Source organism: Microtus ochrogaster, chromosome 19, assembly GCF_000317375.1.
Source record: "Microtus ochrogaster isolate Prairie Vole_2 chromosome 19, MicOch1.0, whole genome shotgun sequence".
Taxonomy (NCBI): Eukaryota; Metazoa; Chordata; class Mammalia; order Rodentia; family Cricetidae; genus Microtus; species Microtus ochrogaster.
The window spans coordinates 11,301,252-11,325,051 of record NC_022021.1 but is presented as its reverse complement, the minus strand read 5'-3'; the positions used below and the strand labels follow the sequence as shown (position 1 = coordinate 11,325,051).

The window sequence follows — 23,800 nt, the reverse complement described above, 5'->3', positions numbered from 1 at the left end:
AGAGCTAGTTCCAGGACAGGCTCCAAAGCCACAGAGAAACCCTGTCTTGAAAAACAAACAAAAAAACAAAAGAAAGAAAAAGAAAAATAACTCAACTTCTATTCCCAGTACCTACATGGTATCTCAAAACTATCTAACTCCATTTTCAGGAGATTTGATGTCCTCTTCTGGCTTCTGTAGGCACCAGGTTTACATGATACACAGACATACACATAGGCAAAACACCCTACACATAAAATAAAATATAAGCTTAAAAACTAAAGAAAACATAGTCATAGACAGTTAGCATGTAGAAGATAAGATGTTGTCTCTTGCATTCAGGGTTCATTGACCAATCCCTCACAATTGAGTTTATGGTGCTGAACTTATCTGATCTGTGTAATTGAAACAGTAGACATGCAAATGTTATAAAAGATTGTTTGAAGAAAACAAGCAAAATGGACTTGAGCACTGGTAAAAGCAATGCCTGTAAACTGGACAACATAAAAATAAAGTACCTCATTTAAAGTACTTAATAGACACACATCCTCTATAAATTTAATACGTGAGCACTTTCTTTTTTCAATTTATCATTAAATGAATGACCCTGTGTAATTAATGAGAGCTTGGCATAGGTTGGGAGTCTTATAGCACATGATGTAGATAGATAGATAGATAGATAGATAGATAGATAGATAGATAGATAGATAGATAGATAGATAGATAGATAGATAGTCTGAATCACTCAGCTAATAAAAAGCATGTAAATCACTGTGGACTCTGCAGCATCACCTAGAGATCGCATGCTTCCCAATGCTCAGTGCCCCATCAACCTTTACCTTCATCTGCCTATTGCAGGCCATTTCTAGTGAAAAAAAAAAGGAATATTTTTCACGTTTTATTTGGTTGTATGAGACAGGATCATATACAGGTCAGGATGACCTGGAATTTACTTGCAGCTTGACAAAAACCTTGACTTTTATCCTTATTTTTCTATCTCCCTATATTGGTTCACATGAACACATCATCACATGGGAATTATGTGGTACGGGAATAAGACCTCCAGCTTTCTTCATGGTACACCAGCACAACCAGTCTATATTCTGTATTCTCCACCCCAGAAGAGTTTCTTGCTACCATAACCTCTATTCTTCCACTCGTTTGTTTATGCAAGCAAGGTGATACTGAAGCTTAGAACCACATAAAATTTCACAGGTGAATTTCAGGATGACCCTAGTTTCCATGATATTACTTAACAATTATGATAGAAGATACTATTGAAGATATTTAAACAGAAATTTGCCTTCAATTTGCAATCTTTGAGTGTCCAAAATATGGAGAAGTAATTCCACTACCTATGCCAGTTCCTAGTAGAGACTGTACTGACTAATTGCTAGCACAGAGTTCATGGATCTTCAAACCTGTGTTTTATGAAGCTTAAATGAGAGTTTCATACAATGAGGAGAATTTCTTTGATTACCTTGGCACACATCTAAAAGGCCCTCACAGCTTGTGGGCTAAAACCTTACAGTAGTTGAACTCCATCATACAGTTGGCTGCAAAATGAGCCAAAAAAATATAGGCAACAAAGTGAAAATCATCCATTTTTATTCGGCTTATGACAATGCAAAAGTTCATAGCCAATATTTGCTGATGTGTTCCTTAATAAGGGAAATGGATAGTTTAAGGTTAACAACTACAAGGATCTACTGAACAGTGTAGTTGAAAATGTAGTCCCGTCTCAAAGTGCTGGAAACAATATCTTCTATAACATAAGGTACTTAGATATACATCCCTAAATGTGATTCCATTCTTCCTAAAAATCTAACTGATCAAGCTAGGCTCTGCAGGACTCTCAATCTATTTAGATTTATTGAGACTAAAGAGTCTGCAGTCAACAGTCTCTCTGTTTCCAGAATCATTGTATCCAAACATTACACAAACAGCAGACACTTTTAATGAAACTCTTTTAATGGTGATAGTTTTTTTAATTACTTTTTTATTTATTGAAAGGTAATAAAATTACGTCATTTCCCATTTTCCTTTGCTCCATCCAATCTTTCCATATACCCCTCCTTGTTCTCTTCTAAGTGCATAGCCTCTCTTTTTATTAATTAAACTACACAGACAAATGTAAGTTCAAATTCTTGAAAACATAGTTACAATCTCCACCCCATGGGTTCTCAACCTTACACAAAGAAATACAGCCCAAAAAAAGGTGATATTCATCAAAAAGTTAGGCTTCTACAGTTTTTATAGTTTAACCAAGAGTAATCATGAAAGTTTCATAGCTTCTTATGAAGTTTGCACAGCTCTTGAAGTTGAAAATGTGAAAGAAAGCAAGAGTCCGAAGAATCAGCATTCTATGTTTTCGTATTAAGTGTTTAAAATTATGAAAATTTGTTTATTATGCAGTTCCTAGAACTGTAATTTTTAATTTGAATGACTTCAAAATGAGATGTAGAGTTCTTTAAGAAAGTAAAAGCAAGTCAAACCCATGCTGAGAAAGAGAACATTGTCTAGATATAACAATTCAAGAAAATTGCAAAGAAGAGATTTTCCTATGTTGACTTCATCTTTCCTAAAGTAATCTGATGAAATAATTACTTATCTATATTTTTTATTTCCATCTTTAAAGTTTTAAAGCCACTCAAGTGTTGGTAATTTTCAATGAACTGTTTAATACACTGAGCATGTATTAGAAAGGAGAAGCATGTTGATATCAATGAAAACAGTGACCAATAAGAAACAAAATTATTAAATTTAATTAAACTTAATTAATAAAGTAACTAAATTGATTAAAACCTAAAGTAATATTAATAGTAATCACCAATCAAGATGATTAATAGGAATTGACACTATAAATAAGGGCAATGTTCTCTATTCACAGGTTCAGGAATTCACACAGCACATTATAATAGATATCATAATAGAATTATTATTGATTACCCAAATCTGCACTAAAAAATTCAACATATGAAATGCTAATGAAATTTTAAATTCAAATACTGATTTAACTGTATTATTTTACTAGTATAAAACCTTTAACACTAAATTTAAATAAATGAAGTATTTTGAACTACATAATGTATATTTGAAACATAACTATATGACTTTAACTTCACTACTAATTTTAAGAAATAAATATATTTAGTATATACGAACATGTGGTCTTAATGCATACTTTAACCTTAGCAATTTATTTTTTTTATTAAGAATGTTTAAGGTTCCAGGTTGCACATTTGTATAAAATTGCTAGATATTTACATTTTAAATGCACAAACTAAACATGCAGAATTGTACATTTTCAATAAATTCTTTTAAATAACAATTTAAGTTCTTCACATACTATAATAGGAAAATGTCAAGCATGTTGGTTCATAGCTATCTGTTCTTTTAGTAGAAGTATTGGAATATATTGTTTCTGTAATTCAGATGACATAGGTAACTATTATATAAATGTCAACAAATCATATATTGAGATTTTATGAATGTATTACTGGGATTTAATATAAAAAATTGAAGTTTGAAAGTTTATAAAAGTAAAAATCATTAGCATCACAATAATTTTGATTCAAAATTCATATATACTCTTGTCAAGAAAAAAATCACCAACTAATATTTAAGGACTAAAGATTCTCGAGTATTATTAAGCTCTGACAAGATGGAATGTGAGATAGGTTAGAACATAGGCCTTTTAAAATAAGTAGCTTTTCTGATATAGCTCTAAATTTAAGATGATACATCTTCACATATCTAAATCACAATAAAGAAGCTGCATTCTGCGAAGCCACTTTCAAATACAAGGAGCAGTCACTGTTTGCAAACGTAATAATCAGTAACAGATCTGCCAGTGGGTAGGGATGAAACGGTATATGGTATAAATTAATCTCATTAAATGCTATGCCACAGCGTGTGTCATCCTTACGACTTCTGATACACATTCATATTTATCATGATTTCTTTTCAGAATGCTCTGGGCCGTTGGGAATCGAAGGCGGGATCATATCCAATCAGCAGATCACAGCTTCGTCCACCCACCGAGCACTTTTTGGACTCCAGAAGTGGTATCCCTACTATGCTCGGCTTAATAAGAAGGGACTCATAAACGCCTGGACAGCTGCGGAAAATGACCGATGGCCATGGATTCAGGTAAGAGAGGGATGGGACAGAGCTGTCCTCCACATGATCAGAATCATTTATGGAGTAGATTAGGAAGATTTGGTGTCCTCCACATGATCAGAATCATTTATGGAGTAGATTAGGAAGATTTGGTGTCCTCCACATGATCAGAATCATTTATGGGAGTAGATTAGGGAGATTTGGTGTGATTCTTTCCCCTGCTCAAAGTGTAATTTGATTTATGATGAAACTGTGAACAATTTGAAACTATGGGGAAGATACGCATGCTCTGAATATGTGAACACAATACTAAAATGGGAGCATTCTTAGACATGAGTGCCCTGCTTTAAGTTGTACTGAAAACAGATATCTATCATCATTTGCATATGTTTGCTCATACAATGTTAAAATTTAATAACAAATTATGAAACTAAAAAGAAACAATTTCATCTATGTATTTTTTGAGAAATAATTTCCCATGTAGAAATGTAAAATATACAATGGGTCATGATAATATCCCACTGTATAAACAGAGGATTTTTTAAACATTCTGAGGGGCATTGCTATGCATCAGTTCTGAAAAGGTTTGGAAAGCCTCATAGTATAAAGAGTATAACAATATGAATATATTACAATCTTCACATTATAGAAATATTCAAAGTAAGTAGGTAATTACTTTATAGGTAGATATAATATTGTAGAATTAATTATAAAACATATAACTTTTCAAGGGCATTTGTAATTTTTTATTAATTTCTTTTTATTTTTCTCCACCTGGAAAGCAGTTTTCCTCTCCTTACAGTCCCCCAACACACATTTGCTACCTTTCTGTTTCTATTCAGAACAGGCTAGACCTCTCATGGTTATCAAAAACTAATGGTATATCAAGTTGCAGTAAGACTAAGCACCTCCTCTCCCACATATTAAGGTCAGAAAAGGCAACTCGGTATGAGAAAGGGATCCCAAAAGCCAACAGAAGAGTCAGGGCCCACCCCTGTTCCCACTGTTATGAGTCCCACAAGAAGACCAAACTACACAACTGTACCTTATTTGCAGAGGGCCCAGGCTGGTTCCATGCAGGTTCCTTGGTTGTTTCATTTTCTGTGAGCTCCTATGAGCACAGGTTAGTTGATTATGTGTATTTTCTTGTGGTGTCTTTGACCCCTCTGCCTCCTCCTGTTCTTCCTACCTTTCTTCAGCAGGATTCCCTGAGATTCACAGTGGATTTTATTCTCATCAACCAGCTAATTTTAAAACAGGTGAAAGCAACAACGTATTGACATATTAAGAGCTTGGCCGGAGAAGAAATATCATAGTAAAGCTGACATCTCAAATTCTATCCATTTAAGCTTCCTGGGCATTCAAGCAAAAGCAAAAATTAGATATATTAGGAAGACAGAAAAGATGATCAAAACTGACTTATGTGAAATATTATGTCTCTGTTCATGTGGTACCTTAATATAATCACTATGTCTCATATCATTAATAGCACATACCAAATGTCAAAGTATTCTTGTTGAAGCTACATGGCTTAGGAAATTTTGTTATAAGGCAATTTTGGAAGATAGCTTCCACTGATCTAGATTCTTGGAAAACAGCATAATAAAAGAGGCCACATGAGAATCTAGCAAACATCAATTAGAAAATAAGGACAAGGAGAGTTACTGGGAGAATGTGTTTAAATCTGGTGGGAGAGATTGAAAATGACCTAGGGTCATTAGAAAATTTGTACCTCATTCTGTTGCCATAAAGTACAATGAGTCTTCCTCTGTCTCATCAGCCAGCTCTCAAATAATGATACAGAGACACCTTAGTAATTATGAAATCTCAGCCTATACTTAGGCTTGCTTCTAACTAGCTCCCTTTTTTTCCAAAAAATCTTGAGCCAGTGTCATATCGTTATTTGTAAAAAAAAAAAATGAAAATAGAAATAAATACTCTCTCCACAAATATTTGAATATTTTGGTCATATTTCTTTCTCTCTCATATACTCCCCTTCCCTACCCACAGAATTTCACCTTATTTTTCTCTTTCTAAACTAAATAAAACATAACAGTAAAAGAACACCAAGTGAAAATAACAACAACCAAAAAAACAGCACACAAAAAACATGGAGTCCTATTTTGTATTGGTCAATTACTCCTGAGCATAAGGCCTACCCTGAAGTGTGGTTCATGTCCTCAGTGTTACTGTGTTGGTGAAGACTTATCTTTCCTCTCCCAGCAGCTATTAATTGAAAACATCTTCTTAGTAAAGGGTGATGGCTATAGTCTCTGTGAGTTCATACATGTATCAGCCATATTGTATTTGAAAAATTCTCTTTCTTTGGAGTTTTCCACCACCTCTAGCTCCTATATCCTTTTTGCCTGCTCTTTTGCAATTAATCTCTGAGTTTTGAGGGGAGGAGTGTGATAAAGACATACTATTTTTTTGTTTTTTTTTTATTTATTTTATTTTATTTTTTTTAAAAAATATATCTTTCTTTGTTTTACATACCAATCCCAGTTCCCACTCTTCCCCTCCTCCTGTTCTCTCAACTTTCGCCTCCACCCCACCCCCATTCACTCCTCAGAGAGGGTAAGGCACATTGATTACAGGAAGGATCAAGGTCCTCCCTACTATATCTAGGATGAGCAAGTCATTCCTCCAAAGAGAATGAGTTCCAAAGGGCCAGTACAAGCAGTAGGGATAAATCCTAATCCTACTGCTAGTGACCCTGCAGTCTGCCCCATCAACTGTCACCCACACCTTGTCACCCAGGGGCCTAGTTTGATCTTATGCTGGTTCCTTCCCTGTCCAGCCAGAGTTGTCTTCACTGGTGTCTGGTCCTTTTTTTTTTTTTTTCTGAGAACTCTTATATTTAAGCAGGTAAAAGTCACCTGCTAACTTTATAAGTCTGTTTGGACTTTATGATCAAACTCTATCCATGCCATATGAAGGATGGCATGTAATAAGTCATGAGGATTCTGTAGCCAATAAACTTTAGCCCATCTCTTCCAATCTCAGAGCTGTTCCCATGCAGAGGGATCAGCATAAATGTCACCTGTCCTGTAGTCTTTCCTGGCTTCCTCTCTCAACTCTGCAGCCAAAATCCTCAGGAGGTCTCTCCCTATCAAATCTCATCTTTATTAATTTTGAAGAAATTCATAGATTTTTGTTTCCTATTTTTGAAAAAATAAAGCATAACCACCCCAATGCAACATATTTTCTGACATCCATTTTAAACTTAAAACATCCTTAAAATATATAAACTGGTTTAATTCAGTAGACTTTTCTACAATCCAGTAACTCTCAATAGCTGCCACTTTTTTGTTCATTATCATTTAAAAAGGTCAAAGTCATCAAAGCATCATAGAGGAGGATTCATGTTACACGGAAGGGGCCTGCTTATTCATCCCAGCTGCCCGGCTAGCTTAGCCCCAAAATAATCACACAGGAACTGTGTTAATTAAAACACTGCTTGGCCCATTAGCTCTAGCTTCTTATTGGCTAACTCTTATATTATTTTAACCCATTTCTATTAATCTATATATCACTATGTGGCAGTGGCTTACAGGGTAAAATTCACAGTGTCTGTCTTGGCGGCTCTCTGACTCCACCTTATTCCTCCCAGAATTCAGTTCCTTATTCCCTACCTACCTAAGTTCTGGCCTATCAACAGGCCAAGGCAGTTTCTTTATTCATTAATGGTAATGACAGCACACAGAGGGAACTCCAATATCAGATGCAGACTTCTTGTGTATTTTCCATATGTGGCTTTTTTGGGGGGAGGGAGGTATTACTTTACTCTCTCTTTAAAGACTTTACTATTACTTTTAAACTATTTTAATGACAGTGTATATCCATTTTCTTTTCTTTTTTTAACCTTTAAGCACATTTTAAAGCATACCCTACCTGCTCAGAGATTTTCACATTCTTGACCTAACTTTACTAAGTACCTGCAGTATTTTCTGACAGTGTAAGTCAAGCCTTCACCTGCTAGGCCCTTTGTTGTGTGACTAGCTTATGGCACAGGAAGCTGGTTGTCCCCACTTGGTTCCTTGAGAGACTAGCCTCATGTCAGAGGTACCAGGAGGAGTCACATTTACTGCCCAGCTCTATGTAGCTGCTTAGCCCACTTTATGGAGTCCCCATGGACAGAGAAGCCCAGGCAGTGACTGCAGTGGCACCAGCTGGCATGACTTCTCTGTCCCTGTGGTTGAGGCAAAGTATTGGAGTGCCAAATAAAGTGTACAAAGTGTAGTAAGCTTTTCATCTGCCACAAGCTCACAATGAAACAGAGACTTATTATTCACTATAAAAAGTTGGTCTTTGACTTAGTCTTGTTCTACTAGTTCTTATAACAAATTAATCCACTTCTATTAACCTATGTTCTGCCATGTGATTTTTTTTACCTCTGTTTCATTCTGTATGTTTGACTCCCTGATGTTCTTAACAGGTCTCCTTTATGCCTCAATTATCTACTCTTTCTATCTATCTTGCCTAGCTATTGACCCTTAAAAATTTTATTAAACCAATCAAAGTAAGACATCTCCCAGTATACAAATATTACTTAACAATGAAGATCTCTGAATGAATTTTATTAGGTAGCAGATTGCTACACCATGATTTCAATGAGAGAAACATGGAGCATGTCATGTTACTTTATTAATTATAATATATTTAAACATTTGTCTATAGGCATTAATATCAATAAAATTGATTTATGGCTTATTAGAAACACTTTCCTTCTTCAAAACTAAGCCAAACTTTCTTTTAGTGTCTTTCTTTGTTTAGAGCTCTTAGGAAATTATATGTAAATTAGATACATTGCCTTTGTCTTCATAGCTATATAGAATTTTAAAAGTTCATATTTTTTGATGAATTTATGTTGGCATGCATTTGCAGAAATCAACTCATAAGTTACAGTTTGACTTTTTAAAATATGTTCACTGTATGTTTCTACAAAAAGTAGCAGAGTGTAGAAATGCTACATCTATAACAAGTTGGCAGCAGATTAGTGCACATATACCTCATTTTCATTTTGTATTGCCTAGATGAAAAATATTTAAGTGGCTTTTTTACTATTTCCTAACCATTGTAAATAAAGTGACAATGAACATGACTGAGCAAGTATTTATGGTATAGAACATTTCCTCCTTTGGACAACCTTAAATATACTATTATATTCATGCACAAATAGTTTGTTTTATTTTTGGAAAAGTTTCTTATGCACTTAACACAACATATCAATCTTTCTTTCCAAGTAAGATATTTATATGTTCTTTGTCCCAGGGAAGAAATAATTCAATGAGATAAGAAAATGGTTAGTTCAGAAAAGTTTAGATTAAAGATAAAGTGGTCACTTAGAAAAATTAAAGATTTATCATACTTCTAAGAGGAATGGTGACCATGAAGGTGATAGTATATGACGGTCAATTTACTTTTTATGCATTTTTAATGAATTCAAGAGAAATGAGCAAGGGCAAATCTAACATGTTTGTGGAGGAATATCACATGTACACAAGGAGCAAAAACTGAAACCCATTCACTCTTGTTTAATACTCAAGGTTTGTTTATGCTCAGGGTACACATATTATTATTGCTTACTTTAAAAGTATATTATTGTATGATATTTTTCAAAAGAAAAATCCTTTATCAATTAACTAATACTCATACGTAAGAGGCTTACTCTTATTAGATACTAATTTCTCTGTGTTGAAAAATACATTATTAAATTCTCCTGTTTTTTTTGATTCTTTTATTTATTTTATTCAGTCTTTCAAGCTTTTGAATACTTGGTTAAATGCACTTATAATAAGCGCACTGGCCTCTTAGTCTCTCAGGTATATGACTTAATACACAAATTTTAGTATACAGCTTAACTTTTTTCTTTAACTTGATAAAATGAATATCAAAGTTGACAGTTTCAATTTACATGCTGAGCAATTATAATGGCAGCATAATGTTCATAATTGGTTCTGTCTTAAAGGGTAAGTACAGTAAATGCAACTCAACAATTTTTTATTTTAACAAATTTTTCTGACCCTTTACTCTTCACTTAGATTTGTTCCTATTAAACTGCAGCCACATCACATTTCACATCACTAGCACCCTAAGATATAAGTTTATATTTCTGAATAATGTAGTAAAAATAGGAATGTTGCACGGGTCCATATGTCTTGAAATACTTCATTTAAAGATCTAAAAGTTTGTACTAAACCTTTGAATGTTTTGCTAACTAAATATGATTAGCCAGACTGACTACTCGCTAAGTATTTTTAAAGATATATTTTCCATTTTTGAATATTTTTGTGGGAATATGTAATAGTGTTCTATGTCTCATCATTTTCTTTCCGAGATGAGTTGGGATCCCTCTGTACTGAACATTCAGCTATTTGTCGGTGCAGACTGATTTTGGACACTCACTGGACATGTGCCAGCTATTCTAGCTAGTTCTGTGTAAACGACTAACACTGTAGCTCTTCACCTATGAAGACTGCTAACTGACACTCACTGGACATGCTCAGGTGCTCTGACTTGTTTTACTAGTATCAAAAACTGAGCAAAATGGTGCTTACTTTGAGATTCTCTGAATCAGCCAGCTTGGAGATTCAGGTTCCTGTCTTCCAGGCCAGCCTAGAATACTCAGTGTAAAAAGAAATATCCTAGTCAGTAGAGTGTTTCCCTTTGTCCTGGATTCAATCTATAGTACCCTTGTGGGAAATCAGGGGAGAAGGTTTTACATATGGAAATGGAAAAGAAAGGAAGAAAACTAACAGGATAGTTTGTTTGAAAAAAAGTTTATTAAAACCCCCAAAAATCTTAACAAAGCATTCCCTAAAAAAGTTTTTTATTACATTTTAGTATGTGTGTATGTATGCATATGTATGAGTGTATGTGTTTTTTTAGTGTTTGTGTATATATGTATGAATGTGTATGTGCTTTTGTGTTCCTGTACTGCGTTTGTGTTCTTGTAGTGTGCTTGTGTTCTTGTAGTGTGTGTGTGTGTGTGTGTGTGTGTGTGTGTGTGTGTGTGTAGTGTGCCTACACATGACAGAGACCATTTATGGAAGTTAAGGACAGCTTTCTAGAGTTAGCTCTCTTCTATTGTTTAGGTCCCAGGGTTCTGATTCAGGTCATCAGGACTGGCAGAAAGAACCCTTACCGGCTGAGCTATCTAGATGACCCTGAACATTAAGGCCTTAACAGTTCAGGAATGAAACATAAATGAGGCAAGAAAAAGTGTCATGGTGATGTTTGGTACACAGTGTTTAACTACCTGTCTTCTCCATAAGTGATTTACAGTAAATTATTTATGTATCCCTATTGTTGCATGTGAAAGTAGTTTGTGGCGATCGGGAAGGCAATGCTGGATATTGCATTTTTATGAACTTAGGGTTCTCTACCTGATGTGGGATTCCCTTCTGTATGCTATGAATGTTTTTATTACCATTGGGTAATAAAGAAGCTGCTTTGAGCCTATGACAACACAGAATAGACTAAGGCATAAATTTCAAGCAGAGATAGAGGAGAAAAGAAGGTGGAGTCAGGGAGATGCCAAGTAGCTGTCTAAGGAAATAGATGCCCTGGGGGCTTACCGCTAAATCACAAGCCTCATGGTAAAATAGAAAGTAATAGGAATTGGTTTATTTAAAATGTAAGAGTCAGTTAATAAGAAGCCTGAGCTAATAGGCTGAGCAATATTTTAGTTAATACAGTTTCTGTGTGATTATTTCAGGTCTGTGCAGCCAGGAAACGAACAGCAATTTTCGTCACTTTTCTTACTCATTGTTCCATAAATGCCAGTAATGGGATATCATATGTAGCTGTACAGACAGAGTCCAGTTGTTTGTGTTTTGTCAGAATCCTTGAATGTTGTTGTTATGTGATTTCCATGGAAAATAGAACCTGTCTTTTATGTTTCATGTTCCCTATTCTTTCAGTATTAAGTCATATGAATCTATTAATACATTTTTAAAATATGATGTTATGGAAATGTATTGAAAATAAGCAAAAATCCTATCATCAGATGATTACAGTATATGAGAGAAACAGACCAAAAAGTGCTACCATGGAAATGACCATGATGATTATACTGTTTTTGTGGAACTTTCAGTTTCACTGTTAAAACAGCTTCTAAAAACAAAAAGGAGGAAGGAAGGAAGGAGGGAGGGAGGGAGGGAGGGAGGGAGGGAGGAAGGAAAAAAGAGAAAGAAGGAAAGAAGGAAGAAAGGAAGAACAAGTAACCTCTCCCCGTGCATAAAATTTGCAGCCATGAATTGTGTAACATAAAGTCATCACCTAACTATCAGTAGTTTTTGAACTACAGAATTCAGGTGATTTTCTTTGGATAGTGTCTTTTTTATTAATACAGAAGAGTCCAGAGTCACTTCAAAGTATTAACTGTTTCATTGCTAACACATAATCCCAAATCATCTGTTAATACTAAAGTAAACTGTCCCATAGCTAATTACAGAGCACTGAGTTACCCACTGACACTGAAGCTAACAACACCCCTCTCAGCAGAGGCTGTTGAGCTGGCTTACCAGAATCCCCTGTGGGGAATGCTCTTAATGAGTAGGTGTCACTTCTGTCCCTTCTGCAGAAGCTGAACACAGCCACCTCAATGCCTGCTGCAAGAATACAGAAAGTTTCCTGGCAGCCTGTCCTCAAGTACCTACATGTGAGAAATACAGAGAAGTAGGAGAAATGTGTGAGCCAGAAGTAACGGCTTGACTGTCTCTCCATGTTTATCTTCTGGGAACTGGTGGTATTACTATTTGGACAGGGCTGAAGGAATGCCTTATTTCCACAGCAGACTCTGAACAAATTTGTTCTGCCCCAGAGCCTCACTGAAAACCTCCTTGTGTTGAAAATATGACCATGTACCAAGCCACCTGGCCTCATTCTGAAAGCTCCGTTTTTCTCATGGCAGCAATTAATTTAAAACCCTTTTCTGTCTGAGAGTTTGAATTTTCAAAACTAACCGAACATAGACTTAACAAAACAGACCTAGAAACAGATGCCTTTCTCATGGCATGAAAATGGCTGTACAGTCTTGAGAACTCTAGCTACCCTGTGTGATGACTGACACCTTCAAACCACTCGTGTTGATATCTTTTTATTTAGGTGTGCAGATACCGCTCAGTCATTTGGGTTTGCTAAGGTTTATGATGAAAAATCATCATTCAAACTCAGACAGATGGAGCAGGAGACCAGCTTTGAAAATAGGAGACCCTCTGTGCTGTATGGTTTTCAACCGCTCTTGGTAATTCTTCTTGGTTGGGAGTGGGTAGGAGGTGAACATGGTTGCATAGTGAGTGTAAGGAAGTGTTCAAATTTCCTAGAGCTTGAAGGTAAGAATCTTATGTTTATTCATCATTCAGTAGTTCACTGCTTGTCTGAGACAGTGGTTCTCAAAGTTTACATAAAATCCACATGAAGATCTCTTTGTAAACAGGGCTCTCTCTTAGAGTTTTAAAATTGCTAGGTCAGAGGTCAACAAAGAATTTTAAGAGCAGATACCTCACATTCATTTTGATACTGATGATTTGATTGAAGCTCACTCTCAAGCAAGAGATACTTTCTTCACTGTAGTACTGTCTCGTCTCTTCCATTGTTAGAAGCAAGTTCATTAAATATCTCAAGATTGTGGAAAGCAGGGCACAGCACAAAAAAGTGCCCCTGGTGTGAGGCATTTTAAAACAATGAGTTGTAATGGGGCTTGAAAAATCCAGGCTAGCTTCTTCAGATTTCTTGGTGATTCCTGATGGTCAACCCGACTATGTTCTGTCCCTCTTGGAAAGACTCATATTGGTACACAAACTGGTATACTCATGTTCAACCACTTTCAATAGATGTTTCTCGGCAACAGGAAGCTTTCAATAATTAAATCATAATTAAATAGTAAAAGGAGTGTAAAAATATCTGCATCTCGCAAGACCTGGCTTTAAATGTTTTATTGTTAAATCTGCCATCACGTCTTTAAAAAAGAGGGTCCTATATTTTATGAGGCCAGAATATAACAAAAAAAATCATTTGCACTTTAATTATTGAAGATAACTTTGGCATTTCCTCATATTTTAGGATGGCCTTATGTAACTTTCTGTTACAATTTGGGAGCAAAGTAAGCAAATCCAACAGAAGATGGAGAGAAGCCAGAAACAGCAGGGAAAGGTCCTACTATACTGAAGAATTTAGGGGTTAAGTTTGGAAAGAATAAGAAAGTAAAATATAAAAAAGTAAACTGCCTCCAAAGTGTTAAAGTCTAAGACAGGAAAACTAACTTCACTCTCAATATTCATTAAGGTTTTTCAGTGTCTCCTTAACTCTGTCCAAACTAGAATTTTGAATGAACTCTTGCCCACCATCTTACTGTTAACACACAGCACAGTAACCAGCAAGAAGACACCTCTTTGTGCAGGCATATTTGAGAAAGGGGCCCATCTATTTACTTTCTGGATGAGAGTGTCTAGTGTGCAGTTGGAAAGGTAGGTTTCGCTCCCTGTACAGAGGGTAGACGTAGATTAATTAGCCAGATGCTGTTGCTTTAAAGAGGCACTGGCCTTTCTCATCTCAGTATCTGCCACCAATTTCTCGTGAGTATTATGACCAGAACTAATGGAAGGAAGATTGGGAATTTCCATTTAAACAAGACAAATTCAGAGCAAGTGGGGATCCTGGGATAAGGTGTCATGTTTTTTCCTATTTCCATCAAGTCATTTTATAGACAACAAGCTTCCCCAGCAGAACCACTGTGCAGGGCTCACAGGAAGAAAATAACTGAACTTTGAGTTTATGAATAAGTGAGTCCATTTTCCATTAATGTTTTTGAGAACATATTTTTATATCATATATTGGCTACATTTTCCCCATGTGTTTATTCTTAATGTTGCTGCTTTCCCGGAATTGATATATTTAATTAAAATTGTAGCTGTTTGAGCCTAACACTGGTATACTTAATATAGATTGCTTCATTTTCTTATGATTTTGCTTCTTGGAAAAATAATCTAACTTACCCTCATGCACAAATAAGCTCGTAGCTTTTGTACTTCTATTATGCACTTAATGCTCCAACAGTTTGAAGCATTTTGCTGCAAGTTCATAACGTATAGGCCATTTTTTTCAGTTCTCACATTTAAACAACTCTGTTAAACTTAGGTCTTCTTAGTTGATTGCTCTCATTACTGTGGTAAATAGATAAAATACTAAATTTAGAATTAAATGGGAATTTTTCTAGTTTAGCTTTCCTAACAGGAGCCCAGCCTTGGACAGTATCTCTACATAATGATATTTTTCAAGCCTTATACCAAACCACAGTAATCTCATGGAACAAAAACTCCACAATTTAATGTAACTGCCTATGGATCATAGACTTTCCCTTGGGAGGTGACTTAACCTAAATGGGAAAATTGTACACAAACTATAAAAGAGTTAATTATCTAATATGTTTTAGAATGCTTCCCTTGGTTTCTAATCTGCAGCAGATGAACTACTATTCATTGAGCACCTACTATTTACAGTTTTTAAAACATATAGAAGTGTCCTATGCTGACATAGAAATTGTTTGAATACAAACAATATTTCAAATTTTAATGGGAGACCTCATACTTCCTTGTGTGGGCATTAGGGAAGGGAACCCATCATTTAGGGCAAGTAACAATCGTGTAGATAATTTACTCTGGGATATGTCATCTCATGGAAGCAAGCAAACCCAGTTAAGCCCCTTGACCTTTTTATGTGTCAGCATTTTATCTGCAATTCATAGAAATGGGTATTTTTATCCTTCCAGTCAAGGAAGTTTTCATTTTATAGCACCCATCCTTATGTTGCAATTTGTTTTGTGTCTTTTCCTCTTTAGACCACATGTGACAAGACCAAAATCTCTTTTCAATTTTTTTTTTATTTTTCTCATGCATTTTAATAGTGTTTATAGATTATAGTTTTAAGCTATTAATGAGTTAACCACATCTAATGATTTTTTTCTCTTGCTGAAAATAAATTTTTAAATTCTATTGATTCTAATTATAGTTTTCCCTCCCCCTACTTCTCCAAGTTTTTCTCTACCTCTCTTCTCATTTGCATCCATACCCTTTCTGTCTCTCATTAGAAAACACACAGACATCTGAGGGATAATACTACAATGGATTAAAGAAAATTAAATTGGAATAGGAAAAAGCCAAAGAAAAAGCACAAGATTGTTGCACACAGGAATCCCAGAGAAACACAAAACTAGAAACCATAATATATATACAAAGTTCCATAAGATTTTAAAAAGAAGAAAAAAGAAAGAAAGAGAGAAAAGAAGAAAGGAACAAATGATGGAAGGAAAGAGAAATGGAAAAAGAAGAGCCTTGACACAAAGTTATGAGACAAAGAACGTCCAAAGATGCCATTGAGTTTGCTTTCTGTTAGCCATCTTTTGCTGGGCATAAGAGTTCTGTTTCCCAGTGAGATTATTTGGAGAAAACTAGCCTTTTGGTGAAATGTTAGTGACTGAGCATCCACAGGAAAAAAAAAATTGAGGCTGTGGCAATTTTATTGAGAGCAATCAGATTGTGTATACATTTATCATAAACAAAATATTATGGCGATTACCAGGGTCAATACAGTTGTAGTTGCAGGAGACAATGAATTTTGCAAGCCACAAACAGAACACAAGATTAATGCTTAAGACCAGTTGTCTTGTCAAGCTTCCATGCCGCTTTGACCACTAAGGGATCATACAGAGAAACACAAAGCAGCCTGAATGTTTCACTGTCTGAGGGAGTGTATCTCTCATAAGTCAGCAAGATCAGGCCAACTCCATGGTTCCCTGAAACTAAATCAAGCGTATTATCCATTCTTATCAGTTTAATATCTAACCATTTTTTTAAAAAAAATTGAGAGTAAAATCTGTGTAATAAAGAGATTCAGCATTAAAATTAACTTTAGACGCTATTGTGGAAATTGGTAATTGCTATAGTGAAAAGTGTGTGTGTTTGTGTGTCTGTACATATGTGCATGTGTCTATGTGTCTATTTGTATCTCTGTCTGTGTATGTGAATCTCTGTGTGTGTCTATGTGTGTGTATGTGTATATGTGTATGTGTTTCTCTGTGAGTGTCTGTGTATATGTGTGTATTTGTATCTGTTTTTGGATGTGTAGACCTGTGTGTATCCGTATGATTGGACGAAGGAAAAAGCTACTAATATAGCCAGGTGGTGGTGGTGCATGCCTTTAATTACGGCACTTGAGAGGCAGAATAGGCAAATCTCTTCATAGAGAATTCGAGGCCAGCCTGGTCTATAGAGGGAATTCCAGGACAAGCTCCAAAGTTACACAGAGAAACCGTGTCTCAAAAAGCCAAAGAAAAAAAACGACTAACAATCTTTATTGTAATGAGAAAATAGTGAAATCTACAGTTCAATTTGTTCTCAAAAAGTGACAAGCATTATTTAATTCATCTAATTATAATAGTCCAAATGTGATTTTAATACCTTATTAGAAGAAATCTACACTGCTTTTGAACCACAGGAACATGTGAAATGTAAACAGACTCCTCACTCACTTCTCATCACAGAAATCCTAAGGCCGGATGACAGATGTGATAGACAGAAATGTATGTTCTCAGTGGCGAGTGTGATGCAGCTTCTCTACACTCAGGACACTGATGAAATAATGGTGAAAAATAAAACATGTACTCATTTGAAATATTAAATTCTTGGAGATTTAAAAATGTTAAATACAAATATATTAAGGCGCAAAGCAGAAGTTAAAACTTACAAAAGATGCCATGTATGGATTTTAAAATAATTTCTTAGTTTCCAACATTTACTCAGCAAGATTATTTTAAAACCATGTAACCCGAGGCTGGGGAAATGACTCCATCGGGTTTGTGCCTGTCACACTAGGACAATGTTATAATGTCAGTTCCTAGTACTCACGGAAGAAGCTAGCATCAAGGTTTATGGAGGGAGGAGGGAATATTTCTATTTTTTGCTACTTTTAATGTCTTTGGTTGGGGTAAGATAGGTTGTCTCTCTCATCCCTGTCTGTCCTGGAATTTACTATAGACAAGACTGGCCTTAAACTTACAGAGATCTGGCTGCCTCTGACTCCAAGAGCTGATATTACAGGCATGCACCACCACCACTGCTGGACTACTTTTAATATCTATTTATCAAGGTAGGAAGTGTGAAGTTAGTTTGCTCATCAACACCAAGTAAACTAAGCCCTAAACACGCACACACCAGAGACAGCACAGGATGCCCGTATCCTAATGTTGTTTAGCTGGCTTGTTATCTGCTCAGTCAGGGTTCTCAGAGAGTTATCACTACATCTTAGCTCCTAACTCTTAATCTCAGTCTCCAAAACACTACTTCAAGTGTATTTGTTCAAATTTGTTCTAAATGTTAAGGGACTTTGGATATTTTGCTATTTATATTTTTATTTAAGATGATAATTTAAAACATGTTAAGTTCCTTGGAAGAAATTTATTTAATTAGAAATTAATCTTCAATACAAAGATGAATAGGCAGTTGGGAGAATTAAAATATACTAATCTAGGGAGAATTTGCTACAGACTGCACTGCAGTTTTGGGTCCAGTGAGTTATTTTGAAGATTATGAAATATTGTAAGAGTAAGTTTGATGGTAGACACTAATTAATGTACCATAAACATATGTAAATAAAATAAGTAAATCATTTAATACCATTCCTAGAAAGTGCATTTAGGCTAAATAATAAGGAAAAAAGCCAGCTAAAAGTTAGAATGTTTAGATAAAATTTTGAATTTTAGTAATAATGTTAAGTTGTCAAAACAAGCCTTGATAGACAAGGATGTCGTGCTGTCTTCTACAGCTGTCTTGATCTGTCAGAGGGGCAAACAAAGACAAGAGTCAGTTTCCCAGCGTCCAGCAGTGTGAGTGCAGATGTGAAGTTGTTTGCATAACAGAGCAATGATCTCCTGTTTTCAGTAATGCCAAGTGCATTCCATGATGGCAGAAAACAATATCCTACACAGCTTGCCACACTTCCCAGAACAGCACGTGTTTGCCTTGCAGAATTTAGTTATCATTTTCTACTTTCCTGAAATACCTTTCAAGATTTTCTTTCGCAGTACTTTTTTTTCTGTATTGAAGGCTATTGCTCAAAAGCCTCACCAAAAATTTGTTTTCCACCCCAACACTGAATGGTATAGAATACCCTGACAGCGGATGCTGGTAGCTACTTCATTGGCCTGGCTTTTATTTGCATATGACAAAGAATATTCAGGGATTGTCATAGCGAGTGCATGATGGTCTTCCTGTCTATTCCTCAGTGTCCCTGATAGGGACGCGTGCATTAGAGAATTCTGTTTGTTTCAGCTGGAGTAATTAGAGATTCTATTTTTATTTTGCCTTTCTGGATCTTTCAGTGAAGTGTTTGGTTTTACCAACTTGAAGTTCTTCTCACTGTAATGGTCAGAGCAGTAGTAATCGTTTATTAAAACACTGTGTGAGATTCCTCATCCTCATTATTAGGCTAAATCTCAGAAGTAACATAGATCTTCATGCACACATAACACACACACACACTTGTCATAAAAACCTTTTATGCTATCTGCAATGGCCACATTACACCAACTACAGACCTGCTGCCTCTTGGCACAGTGATCCAGAGGAGTTTCACAAAGTAAAGTGAAAGAAGCCTCCATCTAACCTTTCTTTCTCCCAGCAGACCAACTCCTCTGAGCTTATATAGAAAGTGCATGCCTTTTGGTAACACCTCTAGTTTATCAAGTGTGTGCGTGTCTGAGTCTCTGTGTGTGTTTCTGAGTGTGTGTGCTAACAAGGTGACCTCATTTTCTTTGTTTCTTTTATGTTTTGTTTGGAATTAGCATTTCTGAGGATATAGCGACATTAGTTTCTTTCGTACTCAGCGCTCTTTTTCAGTTTCCACTCTGGTTTCCTAAGATGCAGATGAAACAGAGGCTTCGCATGTTTGACTTCCTTTCCTCATTTATTTATTTAGGTTTTTAATGAGCCTTTTCAAGTTACCATATTTTTTAAATAAGTAATTCATTCAATTTTTACACCAGTTATAAGAGGTAAGAAGGAAAAGGACCAGAAAATTACAAAATTCAGGACATGGTCTTAAGTCTCTATCTCAGATAGTCTCTGTCTCAGATGTTATCCATGAGAGTTCAGGGCTACCTTAATGTGTGTGTGTGTGTGTGTGTGTGTGTGTGTGTGTGTGTACTCATGTGCACATGTGTATGTGTGTGCACATATAGATGTATATATTATACTTAATACACAAGCTGCAATATAAAGTAAAGGTGACTTTTTGCCAGTATGTGAGTCTGTAGATGACAGAACAGATGAAGAAATATTAATGACATCAAGAGTCAAAAGAGAGGAGATGGCGCAGTACAGAGAAAGTGCATAAGGAACAGGTGGAGAGTCAGACTGAAGTGCTTTTCCTTGCCAATGTTCCTGGAAGAGCCAGCAGAGCACAGCCCTGCTGGGGCGTTGCATCTGATGCATGCTGTGTAGTGAATGGGGTGTTTTCCTTTAAGTGGAAGTTTTACCAGGTGCAAGGAGTCATAAGGAGACCGCAGCAGTTATGTTTAAACACATGCTCTTTTCCCACCACTTTATCCAAGGGGAGGGAACTAATTGGACACATATTGAAGGCTGACCAGTGCCCAGGCCACCGGAGGATAGTTTAGTCACCCTTGCACCTAGCACTTCAGAGCTTGTGTAATATCAATCATATTTAAGGGGAAAACAGGTTTAAATTCTACTACATACATTTTTCATTCTTGGGTCAACCTCATCAACAAATGTATTATTAATACTTCAGATTCTATGTCTTTTAAAAAATATATTAGTGAAGTTATACAAGTGTAGAATCCTGAATGTTAATTATTTCTCCCAGAGTGAGAGGCTTTTTCAGTAATTTTCCCTTTTGCAATATTTAAATAAATTTTTCATGTTTGTAGATAAAAAGCACTCCTTCTTAGTGTCATTAATGTAGTAGACCCCTGCATAATCGCAAAGGACACATTCCATTTGCACCTCCCAGCTCTCTGAAAGTGTTGTTGGTACTCATCTTGTCTATACTGTTTTCCCCTAAACAAACACACATTTGTTAGAATTTGCCCTATAAATTAGGTTCAGGAAAAGATTAACAACAATTAAATGGATGTAAAACAATTGCAACAATACTATAGTTAAATGTTTAATACGTATAGATTATTTATTATATTTTGTAGTTAATGTTTTCAAATATCAATTAACCACAGTAATGAAAGAAAAGAAAAAACTGGATAAGTTGGAGGCTACTGTTTAATTACATTACCAAGTTAGATTAACATGCACAATTGCAACTTATTAAAATGCTCTCACACACACATGCACACGCACACACACACACACACACTGTCTTGGAAAAACATGCCAGACTGAGCAATTCAACTCAAAATCAGAAGAGGGTTTTGCTAGCATGCAGAAGGCAGACATAGAGTGTGAGACTGTGTGGATGCACTGTGCGCGCTGCCTGGATTTTTTTGATTTAGATGACTCTGATGAGATCCTCCGACAACCAAGAAAACTAGTCAGTTCCACAAGGAAACTAATCAGTTCCACACAGTAAACACTGCTTCAGGGCTACTCTGCTGCCCTAAACACCTATGGAGCCTTCCTAAACCACATTCTTGGTGTTCTCGAAAACTTAAACATTCATAGTCGATATTGATATTGTTCTGTATTGTTATATTGGACGATATTATATTTTATAATGTCATATTAATTACATTATATATGATGACGCAGGTGAAAAAAAAGTTTCAATACTTTATAACTTTAAAGTTAAACATTTTTTCCAGAACTTTGGGTAATAATGCATATATGTTTTTCTTTAACCCTTCAAGTGATAGCTTCGCAATCCAAAGTGCAAGAAGATGATATTTACAACTGTCTACAAGATTCAATATTCCTATTATCAAACAATATAGATGCTTGTCTGGGTTTTTTTTTCTTGTTTTGTTTTGTTTTCTTTTGCCTGAAGGTATTTTTGTTAACTGCTGCTAAATAGATCCCTCCTAGTGGGGGACTGTTTTCATGCTGACCAGTGAAAACAGTTATCTGAGGGAGGAACAATGATGTTCTTTCTGTTGACAAACTAAGTATTCTTTCTCTGATCACCATATATATGGAATTTCTTCCCTCCATTTACCAATTTTTCAACCAAATACTTTCTTTTCTTTTTTAACAATTTACCTTAATTTTAACACTAGCCTGAGTTAGTGTCTGCTACATAGGTTAAAGGCTCAAGAAAGATCACCTCCCTCTTCAGATGCCAGTCACAGGAAGTAATTTCTGACCAACTAGCATTAAATCAGTCTCCCAATACCAGGAGCTTGGGTAAGAATGATTTACTAGGCTAGCTCACAGAACTTTGGACAAACAATCATGTGTTTCAATTTATTGCAAAGGTTACTAGGAAGGATGCTGAAGAAAGGTCAGATGAAGGGACACTGGATGAAGTATGAGAGAAACTGTGCTGAGTGTTGAGTGTCCTTGCTCTCTCTATTTTATCATTTCCCAGAAACCTACCCAGTGTCTTCTATAACCTAGGTGCTGTATTTAGACGTTTAATGCAAACTTTTTATGTAAACATAAATGACAGCACTACTGACCTGCGAAGTCAACTAAACCTTAAGCCTCTCTTGCTTCTTTGAGGATGTAAGTTAAGACTGAACATTCCCTATCTCTGATGACGTGGATGGTTCCCTTGGCAACCAGATCCTAACCTGAAAATGAGCCTACAAAGAATAACTTCATCAAGGCAAAAGAGGTTTTTATCATCAAGGCTGTTAGAGGGGATTTAGGAGTTCTGTGGCAGAGGTTTCAATGACTCAGGAAATAACAAAGAATTTTCTCCCTGGGGGTTGGAGACTTGGCACAGTGAGAAACAGATACATACTGTTCTTCTGAAGTGCAGAGCTTGGTTGCCAGTTCCATATGGGATGACTGACAAATGCCTGCTAAGGACAGTTCCCGATGCGCAAACACCCTCTTTGGCTACCTTAGGCAACTGCACAGGAACACTCATACACGTAATTAAATATATGTTCTTTTAAGTTCTGTCTGTGTCAAGAACATGGTCAGTGACTAAATATAAAGACATATATTCTCTCAGAACCCGTACCTAGAAGGATTTCAAAGTTCTATTTCAGTAATCTTTCTATCTTTATTGAATATTGTATGGTATGTGTGTAAAGATGAAAATATAATGATAATTTTTATTATTTAGATGTCCTTTCTGTATTTTTTCAAAATAATAGTTAAAATTAACATTTTAATTCAATATGAAGAGAATTTATATGCAGAAGTAAAATATTCGATTGTAATATTTTATTCATTTGAACAAAAATTTAAGTATTTTTGGAAATAAAAACATTTCCAACTTGGTCTCTCTTATCCTGCAGTTTCTTTTGCTTTAAGTTAAATGTCATATCCCTCACTCATAGCCATAATACATTTTCTTTCTCTTATTTTCTGTCTTAGAGAATTTTTGTTGCTTATCATTTGAATAACTTTTTTATTTCCTATATTTTGAAATAGGCACTATTTTAGCAGTCTTCTGAGTATTGAAATCTTATAAAAACAAGAATTGGAAATACATTGCCATCAAATAAATTGTTATGACATCAGTATTTGCACCACAAGTCACCAATGTGTTAGGCCCA

General features: G+C 35.6%; 1 protein-coding gene across 1 annotated transcript in view; it reads left to right on the top strand.

Moving 5' to 3' along the window:
- Positions 1 to 23,800, top strand: part of Edil3 (EGF like repeats and discoidin domains 3) — a 451,612-nt gene that overhangs the window by 283,198 nt on the left and 144,614 nt on the right. Inside the window, exon 6 of the mRNA XM_005356525.2 lies at positions 3,950 to 4,131. Within this exon, the coding sequence (XP_005356582.1) occupies positions 3,950 to 4,131 (182 nt within the window). The remainder of the gene's footprint in view (positions 1 to 3,949; positions 4,132 to 23,800) is intronic.